At 42.4% G+C, this 25,869-nt stretch overlaps 2 protein-coding genes across 2 annotated transcripts; one reads left to right on the forward strand and one right to left on the reverse strand.

The window, feature by feature from the left end:
• The first annotated feature begins 1,856 nt into the window (after window positions 1-1,856).
• On the forward strand, window positions 1,857-10,734 carry LOC129111975 (vascular endothelial growth factor C-like). The gene is made up of 8 exons (XM_054624146.1): window positions 1,857-2,039; window positions 5,570-5,798; window positions 6,085-6,275; window positions 6,787-6,917; window positions 7,027-7,130; window positions 7,959-8,093; window positions 8,545-8,746; window positions 10,623-10,734. Exons 1-8 carry the CDS (start codon window positions 1,938-1,940, stop codon window positions 10,732-10,734), a joined length of 1,206 nt encoding a protein of 401 aa, XP_054480121.1. The 5' UTR covers window positions 1,857-1,937.
• Window positions 10,735-13,512: 2,778 nt separating this feature from the next.
• Window positions 13,513-25,667, reverse strand: LOC129111861 (uncharacterized). Its single transcript, XM_054623996.1, has 10 exons — window positions 25,519-25,667; window positions 23,833-23,978; window positions 22,389-22,470; window positions 22,079-22,214; window positions 21,678-21,880; window positions 21,414-21,550; window positions 21,162-21,303; window positions 20,779-21,060; window positions 15,455-20,663; window positions 13,513-14,817 (listed from the first exon to the last, which is right to left on the reverse strand). The coding sequence occupies exons 1-10, from the start codon at window positions 25,642-25,644 to the stop codon at window positions 14,783-14,785; spliced, it is 6,498 nt and encodes a 2,165-aa protein (XP_054479971.1). The 5' UTR covers window positions 25,645-25,667; the 3' UTR covers window positions 13,513-14,782.
• Window positions 25,668-25,869: the final 202 nt, after the last annotated feature.

Below are 25,869 nucleotides of genomic sequence, written 5' to 3' on the forward strand. Positions count from 1 at the left end.
TCGAGCGTTTCCCAGACACACCTCTTTGTCCTGCCTCGTCGCTGTCGGCCTCCTGTCTCCTCTCCTTCTTTTCCAGTCTGTCTGTCTGTCCGTCTTCCCCATAATTTATTTTACAGTTGTCGGTAACTGCTCTGCCCTGGGAAAGAGAGGGGAAAAAAAGACATCATGATTTAGACAAAGCTCCTGCTGCTGCTCACCTCTTCTTGCCCTCCCCTTTCCCTCTCCTCATCCAAACCTGCCCACAGCCTTGGGGCAGTATAGTTAAGGAGGTATGCAAAGTTTGCCATTTTTAAGACCTTGAACGGCAAAACCAGAGGGAGAAAGAACCAGAGAAGAGGCGAGAGGGGGGGAGGGAGGAAGACAACGATGGAGCTTGATGACGTGTGAATGACTTAAGGCAGAGAAGGTGTTCGGAGCTGCAGGTGTGTGAAACCAAATTTGTGGTTTAATGTCTGTCCGTCTCTCACGCAGAGGCCAGAGCACATTGAAATAGGGAAATAGAGAAACCAGCAGGAGTTGGCGACAGCTGACATAAACCAGAAACAGCAGAGAGAAAGAGAGAGAGACCGCAAAGGTATTAGCAGCTCATAAAAAGGCACTTAGAGCGGCAGTTAAGTAACTCACACATGCATCATCGCTGGCTGCTACTGAACACACACCATTTTTAAGTCTTACTGGCAGCTGCTCACATTACCTGGGATTACAAACATGGACGGACAAAGACCTCAAGATAACGAATCAGTGAGAAAAGGAAAGAGTGGTAAGGAACAAGGTTAATTTCATAACTGACAGTTGGACCTATTTATTCGCCTTTTTGGAAACTTCTAAAGAGCAGAAATAGACTCTCCAGTGAATCTAAACCACATAAAAGGATGAAGATGGCATAAGAGGAAGTGTGTCGGTGCCAAGGCGCTGCCTGCTTCTGCAGACACTGTATAGCCTGCAATTTCTGGGGGAATAAAAAGAAGTGTGCTAGAATAATCAGCTATAACGCAGAATCATCTCCTTCAAATCTTTCACTCCGCCCACAAGATACAATCCGTCCATTCTTGTATTTTCTCTCATTCACTCCACCAGGACGTCTGCAAGCAGGATGCACATTCACGCTTGTTAGACTTTTTTCTTTTAAACCTGCTGCTACTACTTTTTTTTTTTAAACAAACAGGATTTGGGGAAAAAAAGCTCTTCCCTCTTTTTTTTTCTCTTTCTCTTTGATGCTTCTAAAAGGATCAGGCAGCCTGACAGAAAAAGTTGTGACAGAGAAAAAAAAAAAGTCCAGAGAGAGAGAGAGAGAGAGAGAGAGAGAGAGAGAGAGAGAGACAGACAGAGCTTTGCCCCGGAGGTTCACGAGGAGGAAACAGGAGACAGATAAAGAGGCAGGGATAATCTGAGAGAGGGAGGGAAGAGCACAGCTGTTGTGTGAAGAGAAAATAAAGATAAAGAAGGAGAGTGTGAAGGGCGAAGGAGAAGGGGCTGACAGAGACTACCAAGGCTGGAAAGAAAACGGGAGAGTCGGAAAATTAAGACCCTGAAAATAAGAAATCATTTTAAGTTGAAGGTCAGTAAGGACATACAGAGATAAAAAAAAGCAAACAGACACCTGACATCAAATCTAAAAACAGTGAGAATGGAGACTCAGCACAAGGAAAGACCTCCTCTGAAGTAAAGGAAAAAAAGGAGCTGCGCTTGCCGCCCGAGAAGAGGAGACGATTTCCTCATCATGTTTTATTCATCTGATTTCCCAACTTCAAACAACCTGCGCCGGAAGAGCAACTTCGTCCCAGGATAGAATGAAGAGAGGAGCAAAGAGATACCTGCCGAGTCTGTGATACCCTCCTGCTCCTCCTTTTTCCTTCCTCTCCTCCCTCACTTTCTTTCACCTCACTAACTTCCTCTTCCTCTGCCCTGGTATCTCCTCTCCTCTCCATCTCCTCACTATGTGGATACCAGCTTTGCTCCTATGGATGCTTAATTTCAGCAATTTGGGCTCAGGACAAGACTATTCGGACTATTACCAAACTGGAGACATGGGCACTGAGGTAAGACATTTAATTCCCCCATCATCTATAAAACCTCATTGTTTTTTTTAGACCAAACTACTGAGGAGTTTCACTAACTTCCACAGCTTGTGAATTTGTGTCTACTATTGATTACATACAGGTGAAAGATCATTTGAATCACACCCTATCGCCTTCACTAGATCTCTATCTGAACACCTATGGGAGATTTTTGAGCTGCATGTTCCACCAACATTGAACCTACAAATAACAGAATATCTATTAGAATAATACTGTTAGTTAATCTCTGTTTATTCAGGAAGTCTCATTGAGGACAAGAGCTCTTTTATGAGAGAGACCTGAAAACAAACAGTGTATAAAACAGTCAATTCAGTCATACAATGATCCATCCAGTGGGTGAAGGGTAGACATACAATATCTCTTTAATCCAGTGTAGAAAGGATTGTATGATGTTTTGTCTATTTTCTTCCGGTACAAGGATTTTTTGTTTTATAGCACTGTAATGTCTCAGATTTTCAAGAGCAAGGTCATGAGAAGGGATATTCAAGCTCTGTGCTCTTGTGAAACAAAAACATTTAAATATTTGTACTTAAGTATAGCACAATAAATACACTTGGTTGCATTCAACAGCTGCACACACTGAATTGATAATAGAGGTGTGGTACTGGTCACAAACAGACTGTAATCTGTTTTGCATTAGAGCTGATCATCTGATGACACACAAGATGATATCGTCAGCATATACATTTACATTTCAGTGCAACAACAGCCCAAACCAGAACCAGATGTAAGAAGAATTATCAAAACTAATGTAAAGTAGCTCATTTAGCTAAATATTATGATAGACACCATAAAAAGCTTCACGTAGATCTACAAAGACTGCAGCACGATGATGCTTTACAGAGAGTTAACAAAGTCATCCACAACACCAGCTGCAATGTTTTGTTTTACCTATTTCATTTTTTTTTAAATATATGTTCTAATGATGTATATTGTCACAATTAACATATACTCAATCGACTAGTAAAACACTCCAAACACTACACGCTTGGCACGCGGGAAAGTTTCTGTTGGTTGCATTCTGCAACTTTCCCGCTAGATGACTCTAAATCGTACACACTTGCCCTTTAAAGGGGTTAAAGGGACTCTAATGTCAGCCCCAGCTTATAAAATCACTTCCTTTTCCTTACATTAAATCATGAAACATAAATATTCGGATAATCCAAAACACGTTTCCTTTTTTGTAAAGTCACAGCATTTGTCTATGACGTCAGTTCCAACGACACTATGGGCACAATTCTGTGGAAGCGACATAACCTCCTTTGATTTCAAATGTCTCCTTTACTGTAAATGCAAACCAGGAAACAATTTACTACTTTTCTGGGGAAATTCTACAATGTGTCATGCAGCGTGTCATGATACTCTCACTGGTTTCTTTTTATGCTGAAATAAGTAATACAATCTTCTTGGAATTGAATGAATGAATCCCAATCACATATCTTGGCGTACTAGCTTGTTATCAACTGTTTAAAGGAGTAAAATTGTGTGTTTGAGCGTAACATTAGCTTCAGACATAACATGCTTATACTGGAAGAAAGAGTGAGAGACGAATGCATGGGTGTGTGCATGTGCGTGTGTCTGTGTGCCAGCAGTATCTGATGCTGGACCCCAGAGCACTGGTCATTCGTCCGTCATGACCTCATAGTCCCACAGCGATGACCTCATGTCAGCAACACAAAGAAGAGTGAGAGAGAGAAAAAAAGAGGAAATCTGGTGAGAATTTCAAAGAAAGAGAGAGAAGATCCCCCAACTGTCCATCAATGTTATAATAGATTGTGTGTCTAAACTATTTACAGTTATGGAGGCTTAGGTGGTTAATTGGCTGAGCGCGAATACCAAAATCTGGCCCCCAAAAAAAGATACACTCTCAGAAAATATGTATGTTAAACAGTGACATTTAAGGAAAAATATACTGGCATTTGCAGCCTGTACTTCACCCTAAAAGTAACAGCAGCCTGCAAATGTTTGCATGCCATTATATCTGCTAAATGTCACCATGGTAGCATGTGAGCATGCTGATGTCAAAGCACTGCTGTGCATCCTCAAAGAGCCACTAGCACAACTGTAGCCTCTTGTATTCTATATGGTCTTGTACAAATACTATTTCACATGTGATGTCACAGCTTACACATATGTTGAGACATGTGAGACGGAGAGAGAGAGAGAGAGATAGATGGAGGGACTGATAACGCCGGAGATCTGGTTTCTGTTTGGGTGATGCCAGCTGTACCAGTTTGCTCCTTCTCAGCCTGGGAAACTAAACAACTACGCTCACTCCCCGGAGGAAGAATTAATATGTGACGATCAAACAGCCGACTCCCAGCTGACATTTAGTCCCCACAGATGATCCAGCAGCCACTCTGTTACACAAGTAATGTTTCATCTGCCGTATCTCTACGGAGTGGAGTCATCTATCATGACGGCAGAAAAATCATTATGGGGATGACTCACAGCGGGAATGGTTTATGGAGCTACAGTAAACTGAGATTTCCTGCATAGACTTGGTCCAGCACATTAAGTAATCTCTGTACAATAATAATAATAATAATAATAATATGGTGGTTGCCAGAGTCTGTTTGGTCCATTTAAGCAGGCCTAATGCTGCGTTTAAGGACTCCTCAGAAGGTCTTATGTAGGAGACTTGTCATGCAGAGTACATTAAAGGTGCACCATGTAATGTCTGGCCACATGCTCTCAACAAAAAGGGGCCTCATTTCTCTTCTACTACTGGGTCCATCCAGTCTGGATTTACAGTCATGAGTCATGTTATTAAAAAAGCCAACTAGCCAACTACTAACTAACAGCGGAGCAAGAATGTGTAAAATTCAACAAAAAATTCTGGCCACATCTTACACGTAGAACCTTTTAGGAAGAATACCAGGGAAAAAAAAGATTGATATACAACCAAAATCACTAACAGATGTAAAACAAAAATTCCATCATGTTGGTAAACTGGGTCAGATCACAGCGTCTCCAATTTTATCTCGTTGCCTCAGGTGACTCTGTTTTAAGTACATAACTCTGAATGTTTGAAAGGGAACCGCAAAACAAGAGCAAGACCGGCAATAATAAGGCAGAAAGAAAACGCAGACTTTGCAGCTTCCTCGTGTACTCAATTGCAACAATGCGTGTGTGTGTGTGTGTTTGTGTATGTAGGTGAGGAGGAGACACACATACCCATAATAACTAACAGTAGCCAACAGCAACATGTTACAACACATTGGTAGCCGCGTGAGGTATTCACTGTTTATCCAGCTCAAACCAGCAAAGCTTACACTGTAAATTCTACAGTATATTATAGTTTTCCTCCGAAAACCCACAAATCTTCCAACTCTAACTTTTCAAAATATGAAGAGAGAGACATATTTAAACTGATTTTCCTCCCCCTATTAGTAATGTTACCTTCGATAACAACATTTTCTGGCCACACACAAAGTACTGAATATTGTCATTTAAGTCACGTGTCAGTTTGATTCTTTTTTGTCCTCCAGGCTCCAGAACTGTCAGACGACCAGCCCAGTTTGGAGTCAGTGACGACTGTGGATCAGCTATTACAGCTTCTCTACCCTGAATACAGTTTGCTTCAGCAGTGCCTGACAAGGAAATCGTGGCACGCCTCCTCTTCCCCAGCTTATTCCTCAGCGAGCCCCTTAGCCCACTCTGCCGATGAGGATCTGTGGACGGGGGAGGCTGCGTTCAAAGTGGACGGGACTCTGGGAGGTAAACAACGAGATTATTCCCAAAATGTGAAATGAAAACAGTTTCTGAGCCTATATATTACCAGACAACTATGAAACACTCCAGTTAGGTCAGTCTTTAGGATCCAAGACTGATTTATGGAGACGGATAGAAGTTGGTTAATGCAATAAATGGAAGCCAGGTTGGATTTAAAATGAATATTAGACGCATTATTGGTTAAATCTTTTCTACCATCTTCCTAAAACCTCTAATAACAGATAACCTTAAAGCCATCTTGTATCAGTTACTTAATCAAATATGCTTTCAGTCATCTTAGAAGAGATCCGGCGGACCTCGTGCCAGCCCAGAGAGGTGTGTGTCGAGGTCGCCAAAGAATACCCAGAATCCACCAGCCAGTTCTTCCTCCCTCACTGCGTGGCGCTGCATCGGTGCGGCGGGTGCTGCAACAACGAGGCCTTTTACTGCACCAACACGAGTCACGCGCTTGTCAACAAGACGGTGAGCGGTGCGGCAGGCTTCTCTCTGGTACCTGAGCTGTCTTTATGCCCATGTCGGACACGTCTCAGCACTTGAGTTGTTCAACACTCACTCTCATTACAAGGTCGTCTTGGTATTTTTCTGCTCTCCCGCCTCAAACTGCCTCAGGATAGAGGACTGAAAGAGATCTACCCAGTTGTGTAACGAGCTCGTCTGTATCACAACCCGCCCCTACTTCAGTTGGACACCCTTCTGGCTACAACTGGACATCTAGTCGAGAGTCACGCACAGTTGCACAATCTTGCAATTATTACATCAACATCTGCACGTCAGCCAAAACACTTCATAACAACCAGTATTATTGTAAAGACAGAAGAAGAAGGAAAAAGGGGAAATAAATATACATTTATTAAACACTCTACAGTTATGTTCACACACACACACACACACACACACACACACACACACACACACACACACACACACACACACACAAACATCTCTGACCTTCATCTTTCTTTCCTCCTGTCAGTTGATGGAACTTTCCCCGCCAAGGATGGATCGCTCCGTCGTCATGGTGACCTTCGTCAACCACACTTCGTGCGAATGCCTCTCCAAGCGTCCGCTCCACTCCATCATCAGACGAGCCGCCACAGATAACCTGTGAGTGGGAGCGAGGAGTGACGTGTTTGTGCGTGTGGGTGTGTGTTTACACACATTTCTGAGTCATTCGTCACGTTTCCGTGAGTTTATAATATGTGTGTCTGTGCAGGTGTTCCCCGCCCGACCTTCCCTGTGCCTCCGGGTCATTATGGGATCCAGTGAACTGTGTGTGTGTCTCTACAGACGCCATAAACTACTCTGCGAGAGAAACAGGTAAGTGTACGTTAAGACGGACCTTAAGAAGATTTAAGATCAATTATTCAACTTTTTCAAATATTTGTGTGTTTTCTGAGAAACCCTGGATATATTTTAAGTCAATCCTGGTCAGAGAAAAGGGTTTAACTCATGTGTGAGGGGTTTGAATAGTGTGATTATATAGCACCAAGTTCAGGATGGGATATAGAAAGAGACTTTAACAACACCAGGTGTTTTCACTGACGGTAGTGAAAATAGATCACCTGCAGAGTTTGGTGGGAATACCCTGCAGTGTGGAGAGCACAAACACCCTCCCCCCCAAACATGTTATCTGATTGAATAAATGTGCTTTTATTTCTAAAATTGTGGTTTTAAATGCTAGTGAACAGAACTGAAAAGCTCTGAGTAAAAATGCAAAGTCATCCAAAATGTGGCTACACATTAAACCCCCACTGCGTCAGATTTTGGTAAAGAAATGACTTAAAATATTCCACCACCACAGCCTGGTGAGGATGATGAGGATGATGATGATGATGATGATGATGCATAGGCAGCAAATTATCTGGAATGACTTTTCCCCCCGAGGGAATGTTTATTCAACTGTTACATGAGAAGTGAAAGAGTCTTTGTGGTATTTCACTTGTATAATCATGTAGTGAACTACAGTGCCTTCAATTTCCAGCTTCTTATCCTTTTTTCTAAAAATAAACTGGTTAACCTTGTTGATTGAACATAGATACCGATGGGAAAGAGAGTGAATGATTAGAATCAGTTGCAATCTGTGAATGATGTGGCTGCAGAAAGACTAACTCAATAAATTTGACCTTTTTTCCACATGGCTTCCAGAGGCGCTGGACTCAGGTCTGTTGGCTCTCTGTGGGCCCAACAGGGTCCTGCACGAGTCCACATGCGAGTGTGTTTGTCGAAATGGACTCACCGAGGACAGCTGCGATCCAGGATGGAAACTGGACCACAACATCTGTAAGGAGGGTTTCAAGAGAGTCAGAGAAGAAGTCATGAATTTTTAGAGAATGTAAAAAAAGAACAAATGAATATAAGGTGAAATCCAATGAGAGAGAGTTACAAGATAGGTTCTCATACTTGATGCCAATTGTGGGCCTCTTTTTTTGTGAAGAGGTGGTTAAAAATACCACTTTTTCTGTGGCTTTCTCTGGTTTCACATGGATCGATTTACTGTGAATACACCACCTTGCTGATAAAAGGCTTGTCAATCTGAAAGCAACCAGGCAAGATGGAGCCAGAACTGATAAACACAGACAAAGGGAATTTTCGGGAAAGTAGTTCTACATGCAAATATCTAACAAGTCAGAACCTGATCAACAGATATTTGGCAGCAACAAAGGCAGAGCTGCACAAACCCATATCTAATAGTTCAGATTTCATTGTAATGAAACTTTCTCTTTTCTCTCAGGTGAATGTCAGTGTGAAGGTCAAGGTGAGGGGAAGTGGTGCCCCCCCGGCCAGCGGTGGGATGAGGAGCTGTGCGGCTGTGTGTGTGCTGCAGAGTGTCCCGGGAATCAACCCCTGAACCCCGACACCTGCCTGTGTCAGTGCAGAGAGAGTGCGAAGTCGTGTCTGCGGCAGGGCAAGAGGTTTAACCCCAACTCTTGCAGGTAGGCGTACAAGACGGCTGGTGGTCTTTCCTCGTCCTGGTTTAAACCCTCCTAGAGCAAAACACTGAATTTCTCAGCTCTGCAGTCTTTTCTCTGTGTGGAAACAGGAAAGAAAACAGAGGATATAGCAGATTTGGGGGTGAAGTTATCCTAAGAATCCACACTCTGGGTCTATAAAGTAAAACAAGTCATTATCTATCTTTTTCATAGGATATAACATTAGTCTTGTACTTTATTGTATCTTGCATTAATCGTTTACAGGTTGTGTGAAAACAATTCATTGAAGTTACTGGTTCCTCTTTTCCTACTTCTACAGTTGCAAAAATTAAAGAAAATTCCAGGACCTGATATTAAACCAGCAGTTCCTGAAAACTTCCAGCTGTTCTGCTTTTGCCATTAATATGAACACTTTCATTGCATTGAATGAAAATGTATTGAATGGCACTGGCAATAGTGACATAACTATAGGCACGACAGGTTTTATACTGGTAAACGTGTACTTTCTTTAGTGATTATATGGATATTTGTGTGTTTTGATAATGCCTGATTGTTACCATTTCTGTCTCTTTTGCGTCTATACATATTAGTTCACTCTTCAAAGCTCAAATTTCTTGGAACTGTAGCTACAAACAAGAAAGCAAATTCCATTTGAAGACAACAATTTTCCCAAATTCAAATGCACTTAAATTTACCTAAACCAGTGGCTTATACTGGGCAAACTGGTCCTGTCTGCCGGGCTGCTGTCTGCCATCACACGTCTTTACCCTGGGATCTCTGCAAGAGAATAGGGGTGAGGAAAGAGAAGCAGTGCTGTGAGAGGCAGGGAGCTAGAGGGGGAGAAAACAAGCAAACCCTCAATGGACATGTCATACATTCCAAACGCAAAAAAGAACAACTTTGCTTGAGCTCGCATGTTTCAATATGACCTTTTATGGACACATGGTGTACTAAACATTCAACCTCGCGGTCTCAGCTGCATGTGTGTGCGTGTATCGCATGCGTGTCGCCGTTCCCACAGCCAGCACGCAAGAGCCCGACCTCCCTCTGACCCCGAGAGGCCTGCAGAGAGGCAGACGGGGGCGAACTTGATGACAGTGAGCAGAGCCGCCATCAGACCCCAGAGACAGATGGCAAGGAAAAACATTAATGCAGACATGAGCTTTGATATGAGGGATAGCCACACACACACACACACACACACACACACACACACACACACACACACACACACACACACACACACACACACACACACACACACACACACACACACACACACACACACACACACACACACACACACTTTCCTAGCAACCAATTTACAGGTTTTTTAAACTCTTAACAAGCACAGATACATTCAAAGGTTGCAAACTGGTCTATTAAATTAAAACTAGCTAGTGAGAATGAAGTATGCACAAAATATGCACAATACTTCATTTTTTGGACTTTTTTCTTCTCGTTAAGTTGGATTCAACATCTGGTCACAGGAGGTGGTGCACAGAAGACAATACACCGACTGTGATTTTTGTAGATGAGAGTTTCCAAACATTTTGGCCATATTCTTCCCCTCTCTCGAGCATTACTCCCTCTTTTTTTTCTCACGCACAGAATCGTTTGATGCGCCCTGAATCAGGGTTTTTATCCAAAAGGGATGTGAGGATCTGAATAATTGATAGTGTTCGTGCCAAGAGAGTATAATCTCCCCTGAGTCTTGTTTTTATTTCTCCTCTGTTCCTCTCAACCTCACTTTCCCTGAAAAATATTCTATTCCAATCCTCCTTTCACTGCACTTTGATTCTAATTCCTTTCATATATTCACCATCTCCTCTCTGTTTTTTTCCTCTACTTTCCTCCTCCTTCTTCCACCTCTGTCTAGTTGTTACAGGTTGCCTTGCAGAAAGCCCAGACGTGTGTGCCAGACTGGTTTTTACTACAGCCACCAGGTCTGCCAGTGCATCCCAAACTTCATGAGGCCTGAGTGGAATTAACCAATCACAGGCAGGCAGAGGAGCAAGACTGCAGGCGTAGCTGTTTATCGACCTTCAACAGGAGGATAGAAAGCTTTTGGCCTTAAAAGAAAGGGGGAATTAAGGAAGAAGTGCCTCTTGATGGGAAGGTGGAACTACACCTGGACATGTACTGGATTACAACAGCAGCATTTGGAGGAGTTTTATAATTCTGTCTGTGCTCAGACACCAAAGAAACAAGGAGTGGTTGTCAGAGAAACAAAAAGGCCAAAACAGCCCCCTGAGTGCAGTAAAACTTGGAGTATATTTGACACTTATAATACCAATCACACTTACCAAAACTCCCGACGGCAAGGATGGACCAATCAGACGCAGAGCCGGCGCTTATCCCCGCTGCAACGTGTTCGAGCAAGATATTGAACCACCGGCATGCTGCAGAGACACAAATCGAGACTGTATGAAATGGAAAGTGGAATAAAATAATAACAGACCCGACTCCATGCTTCTTTTTTTTTTTGAAAAGAATATATAAGCTTTAGGCTTTTTTGCAGTCTTGAGTCATGAGATGTTTGAGAGGTTGAAGGATGTATTTTGCAGAAGTCATGTAATGTTTCGTTGCCGGGGGGCCTCATATTCCCTCTTTTAGCAGAGGTGGAAATACTGACAGTATGTTTGTTCGATACATTCAGACTACCAGAGGCTGTTTCCAACACTAAATTTAGATTTGTAACAACTATACTGAAAGGGCTCAGTCATGCTGTTGTTGTTTTTACATAACTATCTTAGCTTCAGCCTTCTAATTCTAAGAGAGAAGAGGTTTAACAGCAGACCCTGTTTAATTAAACGCTGATATAAACAAACAACTATTATAGCCTCCAGTTTCTAATTGCCTCTGCTGAAGCGCTGCTCTTTGAACTTCAAATAATTTAACTTTACACACTCTACGTAATATTATTTGTAAATATTTAAATCTTTTTCATATTTAAAAGTGATATTTTGAAGAGAAAATCATGTGCAGTTTTAATTATTATGGTGAATTTGAATTGTGTTTTAAATTGTCCATTTGCCTGCACTGCAAGATCAATTCTAGCCTATACAATGCAGCTTAAAAGATTATTGTCGTGTTTGTGCTTCATGGATGTAGAGCAAATTTGTTTTAAGGCTGTTAAATATTTATAGTAGTTATGAAGTATTGATTAAGTTCCTTGTAATACTGATATCTTTGTGTCCCTGTTTTGTTTATGTTAAATCATTTTTTTGTTTTTTAGGGTACTCTGGCAGCGACCACCTCTGAGAAATATAAAAAGCATCTACTGTATGTTATATATATTTTTTAAATAACAAAATGACTTACTTAATTTTGTCATTTAAAGCAACACTATGTAACTTTTGCTTAATACTGGCCACTGTGGCTACACATGACAATTGTGGAATGATGCTTACATGCTGAACATGTTTAGATAACTACTGTTTAGCGTTTAGCTAAAATTCCTTTATATATAAGAGAACAATCAGCCACCATTTGCTACCAAGGCTATAGCAGCAAAACCCCTGAATGTACTGAACTGAGCAATTGTGTTTTTTATTGCCCATGAATTAAACTTTTCATTTTTAAGAGCTACAATGTGCTATTTATTTACTCTAAAAGTTACTGTCTCGCTTAAAATTTTCCGTAATGTTTTCTCTAAATATAATCACCCTTGTCTGGCGGCAGGTATTGGAATTTATGTGGATAATATTTGTATTATAATTTTATCCATAAAAACATTAAAATAATGTCGTAAAAATTCACGACAAGTTATATGTTGTTGTTTTGTATGTTGTTTTTTCCTTGAAATATAATAAATAAAATAATACAAAGATTGTGTCAATGCTCCTTTAAAAAAAAGTTAGCTTTCCTTGAAACTAGAGCGTTAGAAGAACATGTTACATTGTTCATGTTTCAAATGACGATGTATTGAAAGTGCCACACCTGTGGGTAGGAACTTGACTCTTCATGTGGTCTCCTGTTTCTCCTGTTTCTCCCTCTCTCCCCTCTCTTCCTCTGTCTGCGTCTAGCACAATAAACAGTATTGACTCAGATGGGAAACAGAGAGATCACTTTTCTGTCTGGTCCTCGTGACCGTCAGTCTTTTCAAACCACCTCATTACCGTCTGCATCATTAGCTGATTCCAGTGCATGATTAACAGCCCAGGTTATTCCAGTCATCAAGCCTCAGCTGTCTGTTTTAGTACAGAATGCCTGAACAGCAGAAGAGATTTAAACTCAGCAGGGTTAACATCCACTTTGTCTGCTCTACTTACAACAGTTCAGCTACACATTGTGCTCATGTTGTCAAAAAAATTACCCTGAAATGTCCATGAGGTTTCAGGCAGCGAGAGGCTCCAGTTGACGGAGGTCCTCTGAGTGCAGCTCCTTTTCAAATAAGGAAAATGTCATTTAAATTCAAATATTTCAACATCATGGCTAAAACATATGGTGGGGAATGCACATTTGGCAATTTGGGTCCTCTTTCTGGTTTTATCTTTTAAAGTAGTTTCACCTGGTGGATTGCAAACGTTGGCATCGGTGTGAGGTCACGAGGTGAGGATTTATCTTGTGAGTGATCAGTCTGCATAACTCAATATGTTCTGTTCCTCTGCAGCACCGTCCAGTACTGCCATGCCTTATCTGTTGCCAGAGAACGGAAGCAATATATTCCTTCCTTTTGGAATAAACTGCTCATTCCTCTGATGAAAACACACACACACCTCTCCAGTGTATCATAGATCATTTTAAAAAGGCGGAATAGATGCCGTTTGAAATAAGATTTTATTTTTACTTCAAGAACAAAATATAAACCCCTGGCTCCAACACCCACCTTATATAATACGCGATTGAAACTCTTCATATATTTACAAAAGATAAAAAATAAAAGATAAATAAATATAACCTGCTGCTGCTCATGAAGGACTGGTGCGGCCTCCCGATAACACTTTAAAACTGTGGTTGTATTTGAGAGTTTCTAAAGGTCTTAGCAAGTTTTGTCAAGTTAAAATTAATGTTTAAGTGAGAAAATATAATACGAGCCCGAAGGTCAGCGAATAATAAACTCAACACGGTCATGACAGAACCTGGCAAAATGTTGTGGTTGGTAGTAGTTATTGCTAAAGGAAATACAGCGTGATGGATGTGAATGGAAGAGAAGCCGTTTCTCGAGTCCCTCCAGTGATAAATACAGTGGAGCAGCTTTGTATGAAGAATTCATTCTGTTGCAAAGAAGAGCAAAAAATAACATCTTCTGCTTTGCAGGAGGAAAAAATTAATGTTAACAGAGATTGGTGCACAGTGCCCTCTACTGGTTACTCAATGGGAGGACAAGCACAGACCTAATAAAGCCCATAGGGATATAAGACATAAAATTAGTATTTAAACAAGAATTATACATAACATTTCTCCAAATAAGATTCTGATACAGCAACTTTTCCAAGTTTAGAAATTCATATGCAACCATGAGATGTTGAAATAGCATGACTGTTAGATGCCTCAGTCGTCGTACAATCCCCATCACTCAGAGTTTAAGCAGAAAGAAATTGAGAAATCTTATGAGTGCAAAAAGCAAACAATGGCATTATATGGCTTACTGATGTGAAAAACATGTTTCCTAGTGATAGCAGGAGCAGCCTAGTCGTCTTGCGTCAGTGTTTTTTGTTTTTTTCACAGCTTTCAAGAGTCCAGACTTTAAGCCACAATTCCTAATCTCCATACCAGGTGAAGCAGCTGGAAACAGCACGGCGGTTCCAGAGCAGGCACTTCAGTACTAGCTGTTCTGCTAACGGTCTGACTGGGATTCAGTTCAGTTCCCTTTTATTTCGATTGGCTGTTTCATGTCTTGTGGACCTTACGTTACAGGCACATGCTGCAGTGAAAGTCAGGTGACCCGTTTCAGTTCTCCGTCTCCAGATGAACGCGTTGTTGCCCACAGTAATGAACGGGTCGTCCAGAGAGCCCTGATCTGTCGAGGTATGGTCCGTCCGGTGGCTCCATTCAGGTCCAGGGGTCAGCATGTTATGGATCCAAAACGTCAACTCACTTTGACTCTATAAGACATGTTAAACCGTTACCTGAAACAAGAAAAAGAGAATAATGACAAAACTATCTAATAAGATGGTTTAACAAATTCAACTTCTGTGCTTGCATTTATTAACATATAGGCATCAATACAGGACAATATTTGTCTAGTAGAATTTGGAAAATTGAGGGGTGTATTACATTTGAGGACTATACAATTTCATTAACAGAAGATATATTGAAATGGGGAGGAAATCAGTGCAACGCTGGCTTCTATTGCCTTAATACCAGTGATTGACATTGAATTGACTAAGCCACATATTTTCAATCTAAATAGTTTGATTGGTGGTCTCTTTAAAAGGCCAATCAGCTGACGCGAAACACGCAAGACAATTTCTTTCCGGCCTTTGAAAATGGCTTCACTTGAATTGTGTCTTTAAAGCTCTCTCCTTAATAAAAAAGGTACAGACACCGAATGGGGGGGGGGTCTTATTGCTCCGCCCCTTAGCTGGAAGCAGAAGTAGTAACAGAGACAAATCGATGTCTGTGTAAAAGGAACAGCAGACATGACGAGACTATGTGAAGTCTATGTATGGATCTCTCAGTCACATGTTGAATATTAAATGCAAGTTTACCATCACAGATGGTAAAAAAAAACCAAAAAATAATCATCGATAAATGAAGACTCACCCTCGTCATCAGAGTCGAATCCAAAGAGGTTTGAGCACTTCTGCAGCTGCAGGTGACTCTGCAGATCCTCAGCACTGTTGAAAGTAGCAAAACAGTTGACACACCGTTGTCTCTGCAGAGGCTTCGTCATGGAGGCCTGCTGAGGAGGGAGACTCCTCTGAGACGACAGCTCCTTCCTTCGTTTTGGCATGGTGATGTACTTCTCATCCAGGTACGCTGTAGGCGGCGGACGCATGTACGGCCTGTTGCTATACACGGCAAGAGCGTCCATTAGCTCTGTAGATTTAGCTTCTTCTTTTACTGCTTGTCCATTCTTTATGAGGGAGTAACCAGGGCTGCTAATTGTAGATGGTGGTGTTTTTCCCTCTTCACCCTCAGCGAGTAACTCTGCTTTCACCTCGGCGAGCGGTGGGACGTCAGTTGTTGACATTTCAGGCTTCTCAGATGCTGAACGAGCTCCCTGATCTTTGCGTTTTTTCTTGACAATCTTCGTGTCACCGTCTTTATGAACATTCTTGCGCTTCTTACTTGCTTCGTTGGGGTCTGACTTTTTCATGATATGGGATTTCTTGGATTTTTCCTTTGTTGTTACCTGCTGTGTGTTCTCCTCAGTGGCAGTGGGTGGAGAAGTCGCGTCATTTAAGATGCCATCTGTGGCAGCAGGGACGGAGGAAAGAGCTGAATCTGTTGCTTCTTCTTTTGCTTTTCCTTCCACATCAGGAGAGCTCTCTTCTGCTGCTTTAGCCTCAACTTGTTGGTCTACAGATTTCGACTTGGCTTCCTTTTTCAAAGCAGATGTTTTGCTTGCATCTTTCTGTCTTCCCTTTAGTGTTTTCTTGTCCTCTTTATTTATATCCTTGTGCTTCTTTTTTGTCTTGCCTGAGTCTGAAGAAGCACTGTTAGCACTCTTTTCTTTCTGTCCTTCTGTTTTCATGGGTGATTTCTTTGATTTTTCTACCGTTACCTCTTGTGTTTTCTCTCCTGAGGTGGCTGGTGGTGCAGTTCTCTCATTTAGACTGTTAGCTGGGACAGCAGAAACAGAGTCTGAGCCGCTTTGTGCAGAGTCTGTGTTTTCTGCCTTTACTTTTCCTTCTGGTTCTTTGACAGGACATTTCTTCTTGGCAATCGTTGAGTTGCCTTCGCCGCTTGTAACCTTGTGCTTCCTTGACTTGCTGGAGTCTGAAGAAGCCGTTTGACTTTCTTTCGGAGTGGAGCGTCCTTTCACTTTATGTAGTTTCTTAGCTGTTAACTTGTGTGTTTTGTCTGCTGAGGTGGTGCTGATTGATTGATTTAAACTGTTTGCTGTTGGGGTATTATGTGAAACCCCCTTTTGTTTGACGTGATTGTTCTTCATCTGCTTGTTCATTGATTTCTTAGACTTTGATTTGTTAATTGACGTTTCTGTAGTTTTTACTTCATCTGTGACCTGCTCTTCTTCTTCTTTCGGCTCGTCGCTCACATTTGAGCTCTCTGCTGCTTTAGGGGGGGTTGCGAGCAGTGCAGTTTTTTCTGGGACACTGTTTTGACCAGCAGTAGTATTTTCATCATGCACCGCTTCCTTTGATTTAGGAGGACGCCCTCTTCTCTTCGGACCTTTTGCGTTTCCTTTGACCTGCTTCTTCTTGAACTTGTGCCTCGCCTTGATATTCTGTTTTAACAACGATGATGAGATGACTTTGTGACTTTTGGTTGCATTTGTTACCTTTCTTATCGATTGCCTTAATCTCAGTTTTGGGCCAGCGGGCTGTGTGGAGGTGTCCTTGTTAGAAAGATTCTTCAAGACATGTGAATCCTTGGTCTCATTTTGCTCTTTCGACTCCTCTTTCAACAAATTTAGTTTTTCTGTAGATGAGTTATGTGTAGCTTCCCCTCTTAATTTCCGAGCAGCCTTTACACTCTCAGTGGTGTTTACAGCAGTGGTAGCAGTTTCATCCTTTAGACTATGATCCGGTTGTTTCTTTCCATCCGGCGTGTTGTCCCGTTTGTCACCCGTTTGTTCGTCCGCATTCTTGTCTGGTTTAGTGGGTTTGGAAGCATAGTGCTCTTTTTCATGAAGGTTCAGCGCCCAGAGACAAATAAATAGATGAGAACAACCAGGGACGCAGCACAATGCCTGCAGCGGACTGTGCCTCCTGGCGTGGCGTCTCATTTCCATTCCAGTTTTGAACCTGGCAGTACATCCCCGATGAAGGCAAGGATGCCGAGGAGAGAGTCTGTGTCGCTCAACGTGGTGCTGAAAATGTTCGAAACTCCACATAACCCTCATGCAACTACTGCATTTGCCGTTTCCTACACGGAACGCCACTTCTAAAGGTTTGACCTCACCATAGTGATCTTCGATGGCGTGGTAAAGGAGTGCAACGCGTTTCTTTGACAGGTCTGTAAACCAGCTGCAACCCTCCACAGGACAGGAAACCTTCTCTTGTGACTCCACATGTTTATCCTCAACTACTTTCTCTCTTTGTTTGGTGGCTGTCTTCAGGCTCTGCAACGATTCTTTCTTCTTGGAACAGCTGAACCCTTTGTCGCCCTGTGCTGATGTTTCAGAGGAATCCATCTCTGTATCTGGGTTTTCCTGCAACCTTGAGTTTACAGCTCCATCCGTTGTTCTTTCTCGATAGATCTCCTGCTGTTTAAGTGGCGGTTTAGCTTCCAAGGTCACGGCATCCCTTTTCGTTCCGTCAATGTCTTTCTTTTTGCCAATGTGCCCATTTACCTTGTGTACTGGAGTTTTACTCTGAAGGTGCTTTGATGGGTTTTGTATCTTTTCATCCACTGGCTTGCCATTGGATCTCAACTGTCTGGACCCAGATGGGGTTGAGTGTGAAAGGCTCGTTGATTTAGGAGACTCTGTAGATTTCCTCGCTCTCCCACTACTACGGCGCCCAGAAGACACGTTTGTGGTCTTAGCTTTGGCAGAGGTCTTACATGTGGGGACATCTTTGGTCTCATGGGCATTGTTAGCCTCTGACTCTTTGATCCTCTTCAGCTTCTCAATATGGTTGGACAGGTGCATCATGGCCAGAAGATCATCTTTGAACATCGTCCCACAGAACATGCACTCATCCCTACGATAATGGAACATAGCATGCTCTACGACACGACTTCCCTTAAAGACCTTGTTGCAGAAAGTACAACAGTACTCCAACTTGGATTCCTCCGATTCTGGTAGTTCACTGTCCTCAGATGTTTCTGGATCAAAATCCTGAGTTCTCTCCTCCTTCACTTGCACATCAGCAACTGCGGCACAGCTGGAGGTAGTTCGTAATTTGTGAGGAACTTTGGATTTACATCCAGATGTTGGCTCTTTGGAGGTACCGTCCTCTGGTGCTGGCTGTTTGCGATTCTCCAGATCTCGAGCACGTGAGTCAGGTGCAAGTTCAGTAACCATTTCTGTCACTAACGTCAGAGCAGATATGTCATTTATACTGTCCTGATCTGTGGAAATAGTGTCCTTTGTTCTTCCACTTGTGTCATTTTCACAAGGCACATGTCCTTTTGGGAATTTGGGTGAAACCTCTGTAACGTCCACCCCAGGTAGGCTGTTGCCGACAGCAGTGAGCTCCTCTGGGGAGTCTGCTGTTGCTTGGGCACCAGGATTTTTACTAGTTTTAGCCTGAGAAGAGAGTGACTTCAGTTCTTGCCTCCCATCTCTGAGGACATCTTGAGACTGTGAGGGCGTGGGATCAGCAGCTCCAATGCTTGAAATGTTGGCCATATTTGAGACTGGAGGGAATTTATCAAGAACTTCCATCTGATTGTTGACAACAGGTGAAGTTTGGGAAACCTCAGCTGGAGTTGTGGTTTTTGAAGCGTCTTTAACGGCTTTAGAGACCTTATCTAAACCTCGGGATGGAGTCATTTTATTTGCTGTTGAGGCAATTGTGACTTTCATCTCAACAGCAGACCCGTCACACAGCTCTCTTGCTGAAGCCATGGTTTGAGCTTGCAGGACCTTATCTAACATTGGGGCTTCTGTAACTTCAGTTGCTGCTGATGTCTGTGACGACTTTGTTACTTTCATCTCAGCAGCTGACTTCTCAGAGAGCTCTTTTCCTGAAAATGTATTTCGTGAGCCTGCTTTTGTAGTTTGAGCTTCAGGGACTTTTTCGGGTGCTGAGGATTTTGTAACATCAGCTGCTTCTTCTGTGTGAGGGGTAATTCCACCTTTAATCTCAGCAGCAGGTTTGTCACAGAGCTCTCTCTCTTGATCTTTCGGAGGACTTCCCTGCACTGAGGAGCGTGTTATTGTTGATACTGAGCCTTGGATATTGGGTCCAATACCTTTCCCTTTCTGCCGCCGAGCATAACAGTGCAACTGCTGTACAAACATGGGCGCATCCCGCGCTCTCAGAATCACCTCTTTGCGATGCACAGTCTTCACGGTTTGTGACTTGGCAGGAACCTTCACCGTCGGTCTGTAAAGAAGCACTTGAGGGAAACCTCTCGGTCTGTTGCAAGTGTCCTCATTAAACGTTCCCATCAGTTCATTGTCTGGCAGGGAGAGCTCAAGGATTACTTGAGGAAGAGTAGATGGTTTATGTGAGTCCAATGAAAACCCCTTCTGGTGCTTGCCGCCGTTTTCCTTTGCCATTAAATGAGCATTGTTCTTGAGCTCAACAGTTTCTGACCGGCTTACAACACTGGATCCATGGTGCTTTTGATGTTTCAACCCATGCTTTTTGATCTTTGGATGAACATTATTCTCTCCGAGAGTTCCTGAGTCTTCAAGAAGCCACTTGGGTTGTCTAATCCTCCGTTTCGGTGGGTTTTTCTCTGAGAGTCTCGTAGTGCGTCGAAGTTCTCCATTCCCAACGGCTACTTTGTCCTGTAGTCTGTCTAGTTGCCAAAATGAACGCCTCAAAGGTCCAGGTTTTGATGACCCTTGGCTGCCTTTCTTCTTTACAGTGTGGTCATGTAGTCGTGTTTTTCCTTGGCCATCCTTTATTTTCTTGGATGTGGTGTCAGTATCCTCATTATGACGTCTGTCCTCTTTGTGGTGCCGCTTTCTAGCTGCCGCCCCTTTACTTCCTTTCTGACATGCTGATGAAGCGGGTTCTTTGGCGCAATAGCTCTGGATCCATTTGTCATCCATGATCTCTTCCAGGGCACTACTAACCACCTTCTCGCTCAGCAGCTTCAAACAGTTGGTCCGCAAAGCTATGAGGTTCCAAAACTCTGGGTCAAAATACAGGTCCTTCTTCAAGACCTTGAGGAGAGGAAGAAAAGAAAATGTTCAATACCACAATAAGCAAGCAACGACGCTTGTCTGAACTGTCAACATGCCTTTTCTATGTCACGATTTGTTTAAAAAGGTGCTCTACCTGCAGGGTTTCAAAGCGAACGTGATTTCTGATGGGGCTATACTCCACGTGGTAATCCTGATCAGGATGCATGTAAAGAAAGTACACCAGCTTGTAGGTCTCAACAGTGCGTTCGAGGAAGAAGATAAGAAGAGCACAGGCCCGGGACACCTCCAGGTCATTGGGTAGCAGGCCAGCGATGGTTTTGTAGATTAGGGACTTGGTGTTGACGTCACAGGGAAGGCAAGACCCCAAGGCATTAGCACACAGCTCCACGCAGAACTGGATACCATCTTCACCCAGCTAGTGAAATAAATAAAAAAAGATTAAATATCAATTCAGTGCAAATCAACTCAAATAAATAAATAAAAAATATATATATATATACACAGCAGTTCTCTCACCTCTTGCAGTATGGCTCTGATGAATGGGAAGATTGAGTTGACGTTGGTGGCAGACAGCATCAGCTGATGACTCTCCTCAAGTAGAGCTTGCTTGGATGTATTCAACCGACTGTGAAGTTTACTCCATATGAAGACGAGATCACTGGAAATAAAGCAGAAAAAAGATCTTAATTCTTTCTTAATTGGGGGGTGTTGAGTAGGTGTTATACACTGACTTGTCATTACATTAGCATTAGATTTAAGTTCACTTACCACAAATAGTACATGTCTCCCCTGCGCAGCTGCTGGGAGAGGAAAGCTCGGCTGAGGTCCAACAGCAACTCATCCTTTTCCTCACACTCCAAACTACAGATGATGTGAATTGCATCTTTACCATTTAATTCAGCCACCTGAAAAACAGAGGACAGGGAAAGCATCCTTTTCAGCCACAAATAGTTCTCAAACATAATTGTGGTAGCTAAGCAACAAATACAACAGACAGAGAGGAAAATTGTGTGTTTTTTTCACTCCACCCACCTCTTTGTGAAGGTGGTCATGCTGTGAGGTTTTGAAAAGCCACGTGAGGTAGACCTGGAGGAAGAACAAGTGTTGTCCTGCCGTGGGATGCCGGGCACAACACCTAGCCAGGGCCATGGCCTCACTGACCCGCTCACGGGATAAGAGGTAGCGCACCCGGAGCTCAAAGAACACCGGCAGCTCAGAGCTGATGCACCCGTCCACTGAGGTACAGTCGAGAAAGAAGAGGAGAGAGATATGGTTTTAGTTTACTTTGACATTGCTTCAGAGATTAGTAGGAAAGAAACAAGGATCAAACTATCTTTAAGTAAAGTTTTTTAGATAACTTTGGAGGACAAATTTGATTCGAAGCATTTGAAATCAGTATTGCTACTACTGATGCATAACACCAAGTCACCTACCTTCACTCTGAGGTAAACTGGACTCACTGAGGATTGCCTGTAAGGCTGGGCCAGCCCAAGGCCCACCACCCCGAACCAAACGCTCCACCTGAAGCAAGTGAACATTCTGATGGCTCGCAAGCGCTGAGTGACATTCCTGAGAGAGCAATGAAGACAAAATAGGTTCTTAAATCGCTAGTATTTCTTTGAATATATTAAGAGAACCATCATTTTGTATTACTATAATGTTCTGAATGGTTTTAAATAAGCAACAGTTTTGAAGGGGAACAACATTGTTCTGTTGAGAAGATGATCTGCACGTCATGCTCACCTGGAATGTAACAGTGAAGTGTTTCAGTGGCTCCTGATGGAAGTCCTTCTGGTCAAAGAACAGCAGCAACTCAAAAACACTCCTGTGAGGAGATCAAAATTGTTTGGCTTTTATTTACAAATCCACATTTAAAGTACAGTTTATTAAAGCCAGTGTTTTTACATCCACACAAAGAATTGCATTTCTGTGAATACGCAGATTAAAGTTATTGAGTAGGTTTAGAGAGGCAGATGCACTTAATTGGAAAGCTGAGGGGAAACCCTCAGGGAGACGGGACGGAGGATTCATGGATGGACGAAGGTTAACAGCTGGCAGCACTCCAGGGTTTTTCCTGGCTCACAAATTTATTTGCTCAAGCCAAGGAACACAATCGACTTTCAATTCCATAAACGTTGCCATCAACTGTCTCCAGATATACAAGACTATTACAGAGATGGTTGAAAATTATATTAAAACAAAGGTTTTAAATATTGTAAATGTGAATACTCGTATTGTTTTGTGTTTTTTTTACCCTGATTATTTCATAGTCGTTTGTTTAATAAAAAAACCAAAAGTCTATTATTAATGTCATATCAAGATCCAGTGTGTTTTCCCAGGGGGTGTGTGATGTCTAATGTTTTATGTGTGCTTTTCCAAGGGCACATTGTGCAAGGCCAGTTCCCGAAGGGGCAATAAAAGGTTTCATTCATTTATTCAGAATTAAACTGATGTGAAACTTGGACAGCGAAGCAAAACGGAACAAAGCAGGAACAAGAACACAACAGTACGAGATACTTCCAGTGTTCTTTCTTTCTTAAGGAAATCTCAAAATGAGAGGTTTTTGCATAGAAGAAAATTTGGATGTCTTTTGTTCAGGAACAATGATTCATACAAGACATTTTAACAATGCCCCTGTCAAGACAGTCCCACTGCCAACTAGCTCTTAGCTATAACTACTGGTTAAATTTTAGCTAGCATGAGTGATGAGGAAGAGAGATAACAACATTACGGTAAAATATGGTGTGTATCTCATTTGCCGAGAACACATTATGTGTGTTGCTAAATAAACAACATTATTTTATGGTAAAACTATTAAAGTGAACATCAGTGGATTAGCATGAAGGTTAACCAGTTGCATAGACGTAGCCACAGCAAATGTGGTTGAGAAGAAGAGGTTTTACCTCAACAATCATCTAAACTTTGCTCTCAAAGAAGATATTTCAAGATATTTCAAGTGAAGAGATTGAGAGATGGTAGCAGGGGGAGTTACGATATGAAAGCCTGGTGTCATTAGCACATTGTGCTTCTATCGCCTAGTGCAAATTCAGATAGTTATTTTAAGAAATTAATTCCAATCACACTTTAAAAAAGTCATGACTGGTGCAAGATTATGTATCAATAATTTGGCAGCAAGTTAAATCTGTGGCAATTACTTGAGTCTTTAGGGAGGAGTCTCTGTACTTACAAGGCCAGACTGCTGAGTGTGTGGAGCACATGATCACAGTTTGATGTGAAGAAGGTGGAGGCTTGAGCGAAGTAGCGGAGAGCTATCTCAAGGATCCTGAGCTGAGGCAGCGGCACCTGCCAGCGAGAGGCGTAGTCCTCCACCAGCTGCACAAAGAAAAGACAAAATAAAGACAAGAGTACGAGGACAATGAACCGTCTGTACCATTTAGCATGTTTAAGTCTGCGGTGATATTAGATGTTTTAACTGCAGTTGAAGGCACTTTGGTGATGCAATAGCAACATGGCTCAACTTCGGGGCATTTATGCAGTGTTACCAATAGCAACCAATTGGAGCTGAAAGGATAAATCAAACTTTTGATTCAAGTTACAAGTAAAAAGGCTGAAAGTTTGTTTTCAGCCTTTCAAATATTATGATTCCCGACTTTTCTCAGTTTTATGACATGGTCAATCTAATATCTTTGGGATTTGGACTGTCGTTTTAAAACCTTGGAGCCCGACGACCAGGTTTATAACACCAGGAGATAACAGAATGCTATCTTGATCACACATACAGCAACTAACACATAAGAATAATCTGCATGTCTGAGCCAAACAACTTTTATCATATTGCTTTATCAAAGTACCAATTGTAAAGTGACGTGACACCTGGTGCAGACAACATAAACACACTTTTATTACAGTGCAATTAATATATATCATTTAGTGCTCCTTTACACAATATTAACAATTGATCTGTGAAATCCCTAAAATACAACATGCTTATATTGCCCTCTAATGGTGGAGAAGGCATCATTTTGGGGCTCCACTGGAATCCAGTGAATGTCAACAATTTGCACCCAGGCTTTTGTCCAAAAACTACATCTCTATGAAACTAATCTGCAGCAAGTTTTGACGCATTGCAAGTTCAGTTTGTCAGTTTATTTTATTGCAAAAATGCTGATGAAACTGTGTTTTCATGCAGAGCTAAATCTCGAATTTAAAGTTTGAGTCTCAGTAGCAAAACAATCTGGATTTGTCAACAGGAAACAGTTTGTTTTTAGTCTTAACTATATTTGTGTATCTCTTCAGTGACAGTCCAAGATTCACCAACAATGCCAAGACATGTAAATGCACTAAACCTCAGGGTGTGAGGACATAAATGATGTCACAATCATAAAAAGGTTATTACTGCAAAAGATACACTCACAGATGCATGACCACCTGGTTAAGACAATTAACCAGATTTATTTATTCCACATACTCCATAAAGCATGCTACTATTTGCATAACAACCTTAAGCCAATGTATTGTTACCAAACATGTGAGGGACGTGCAAAAAAAAAAAAAAAAAAAAAAAAAAAAAAGTTGTGCAGTCGTCGCACTTGCAGGCAAATTCTGGGCTAGCTGTCTCAGACTGTTAGCTCGCTAGCTCGGCAGTGAGCTATCATAACGCAAATATGACTGCTTTACCGACCCTGACGCTTTGATAACACCACCTGAATATACAGCTGGGTTGTCAAACATAATGTCCACAGAGCCTCGTGGTTATATATTTGTTTTTAAAGCAGCTACTGCTCGTGAGCTAGCTGTTAGCTGGGTGCTAACTAGCCTAGCTGCTAATGCTAGCCGCTAAAGCTAGCCCCGTTCTGGGGGAGGGGAGTCGGCTAACATGTCTCCGACAACAAGCCTGGCTGCAACTTCTTACCTTGCAGAAGTCAGAGCAGAAAGGCTGACTATCTGCCCGTATTTCATCACTTGAATGGCGGCTCAACACACCCTGCAGTCGTCTCTGGAGCCCGTCTACCTCGCACACACTGCCCTCCTCCGCCATACTGCCCGTGTAGCCCCGCTCGTAGCAGCCGCCACACAAACACATCCATGGAACAGGCATTGACGGCGCTGATTGGCTGAGAGCGACTTAAAGGGACACGCTCCTTTACTGGTGCAGCGGCCGCCGGAGCTGAGCTCTTAGGGGGCGGGGTTTAGGATCCGCAATTAAAATAGATGGGTTTAAATTAAGCCCCGCCAGCACGTTGGTGATAGGTGAGTATTACAT

The sequence above is a fragment of the Anoplopoma fimbria genome, chromosome 22 (genome assembly GCF_027596085.1).
Source record: "Anoplopoma fimbria isolate UVic2021 breed Golden Eagle Sablefish chromosome 22, Afim_UVic_2022, whole genome shotgun sequence".
Classification (NCBI taxonomy): domain Eukaryota; kingdom Metazoa; phylum Chordata; class Actinopteri; order Perciformes; family Anoplopomatidae; genus Anoplopoma; species Anoplopoma fimbria.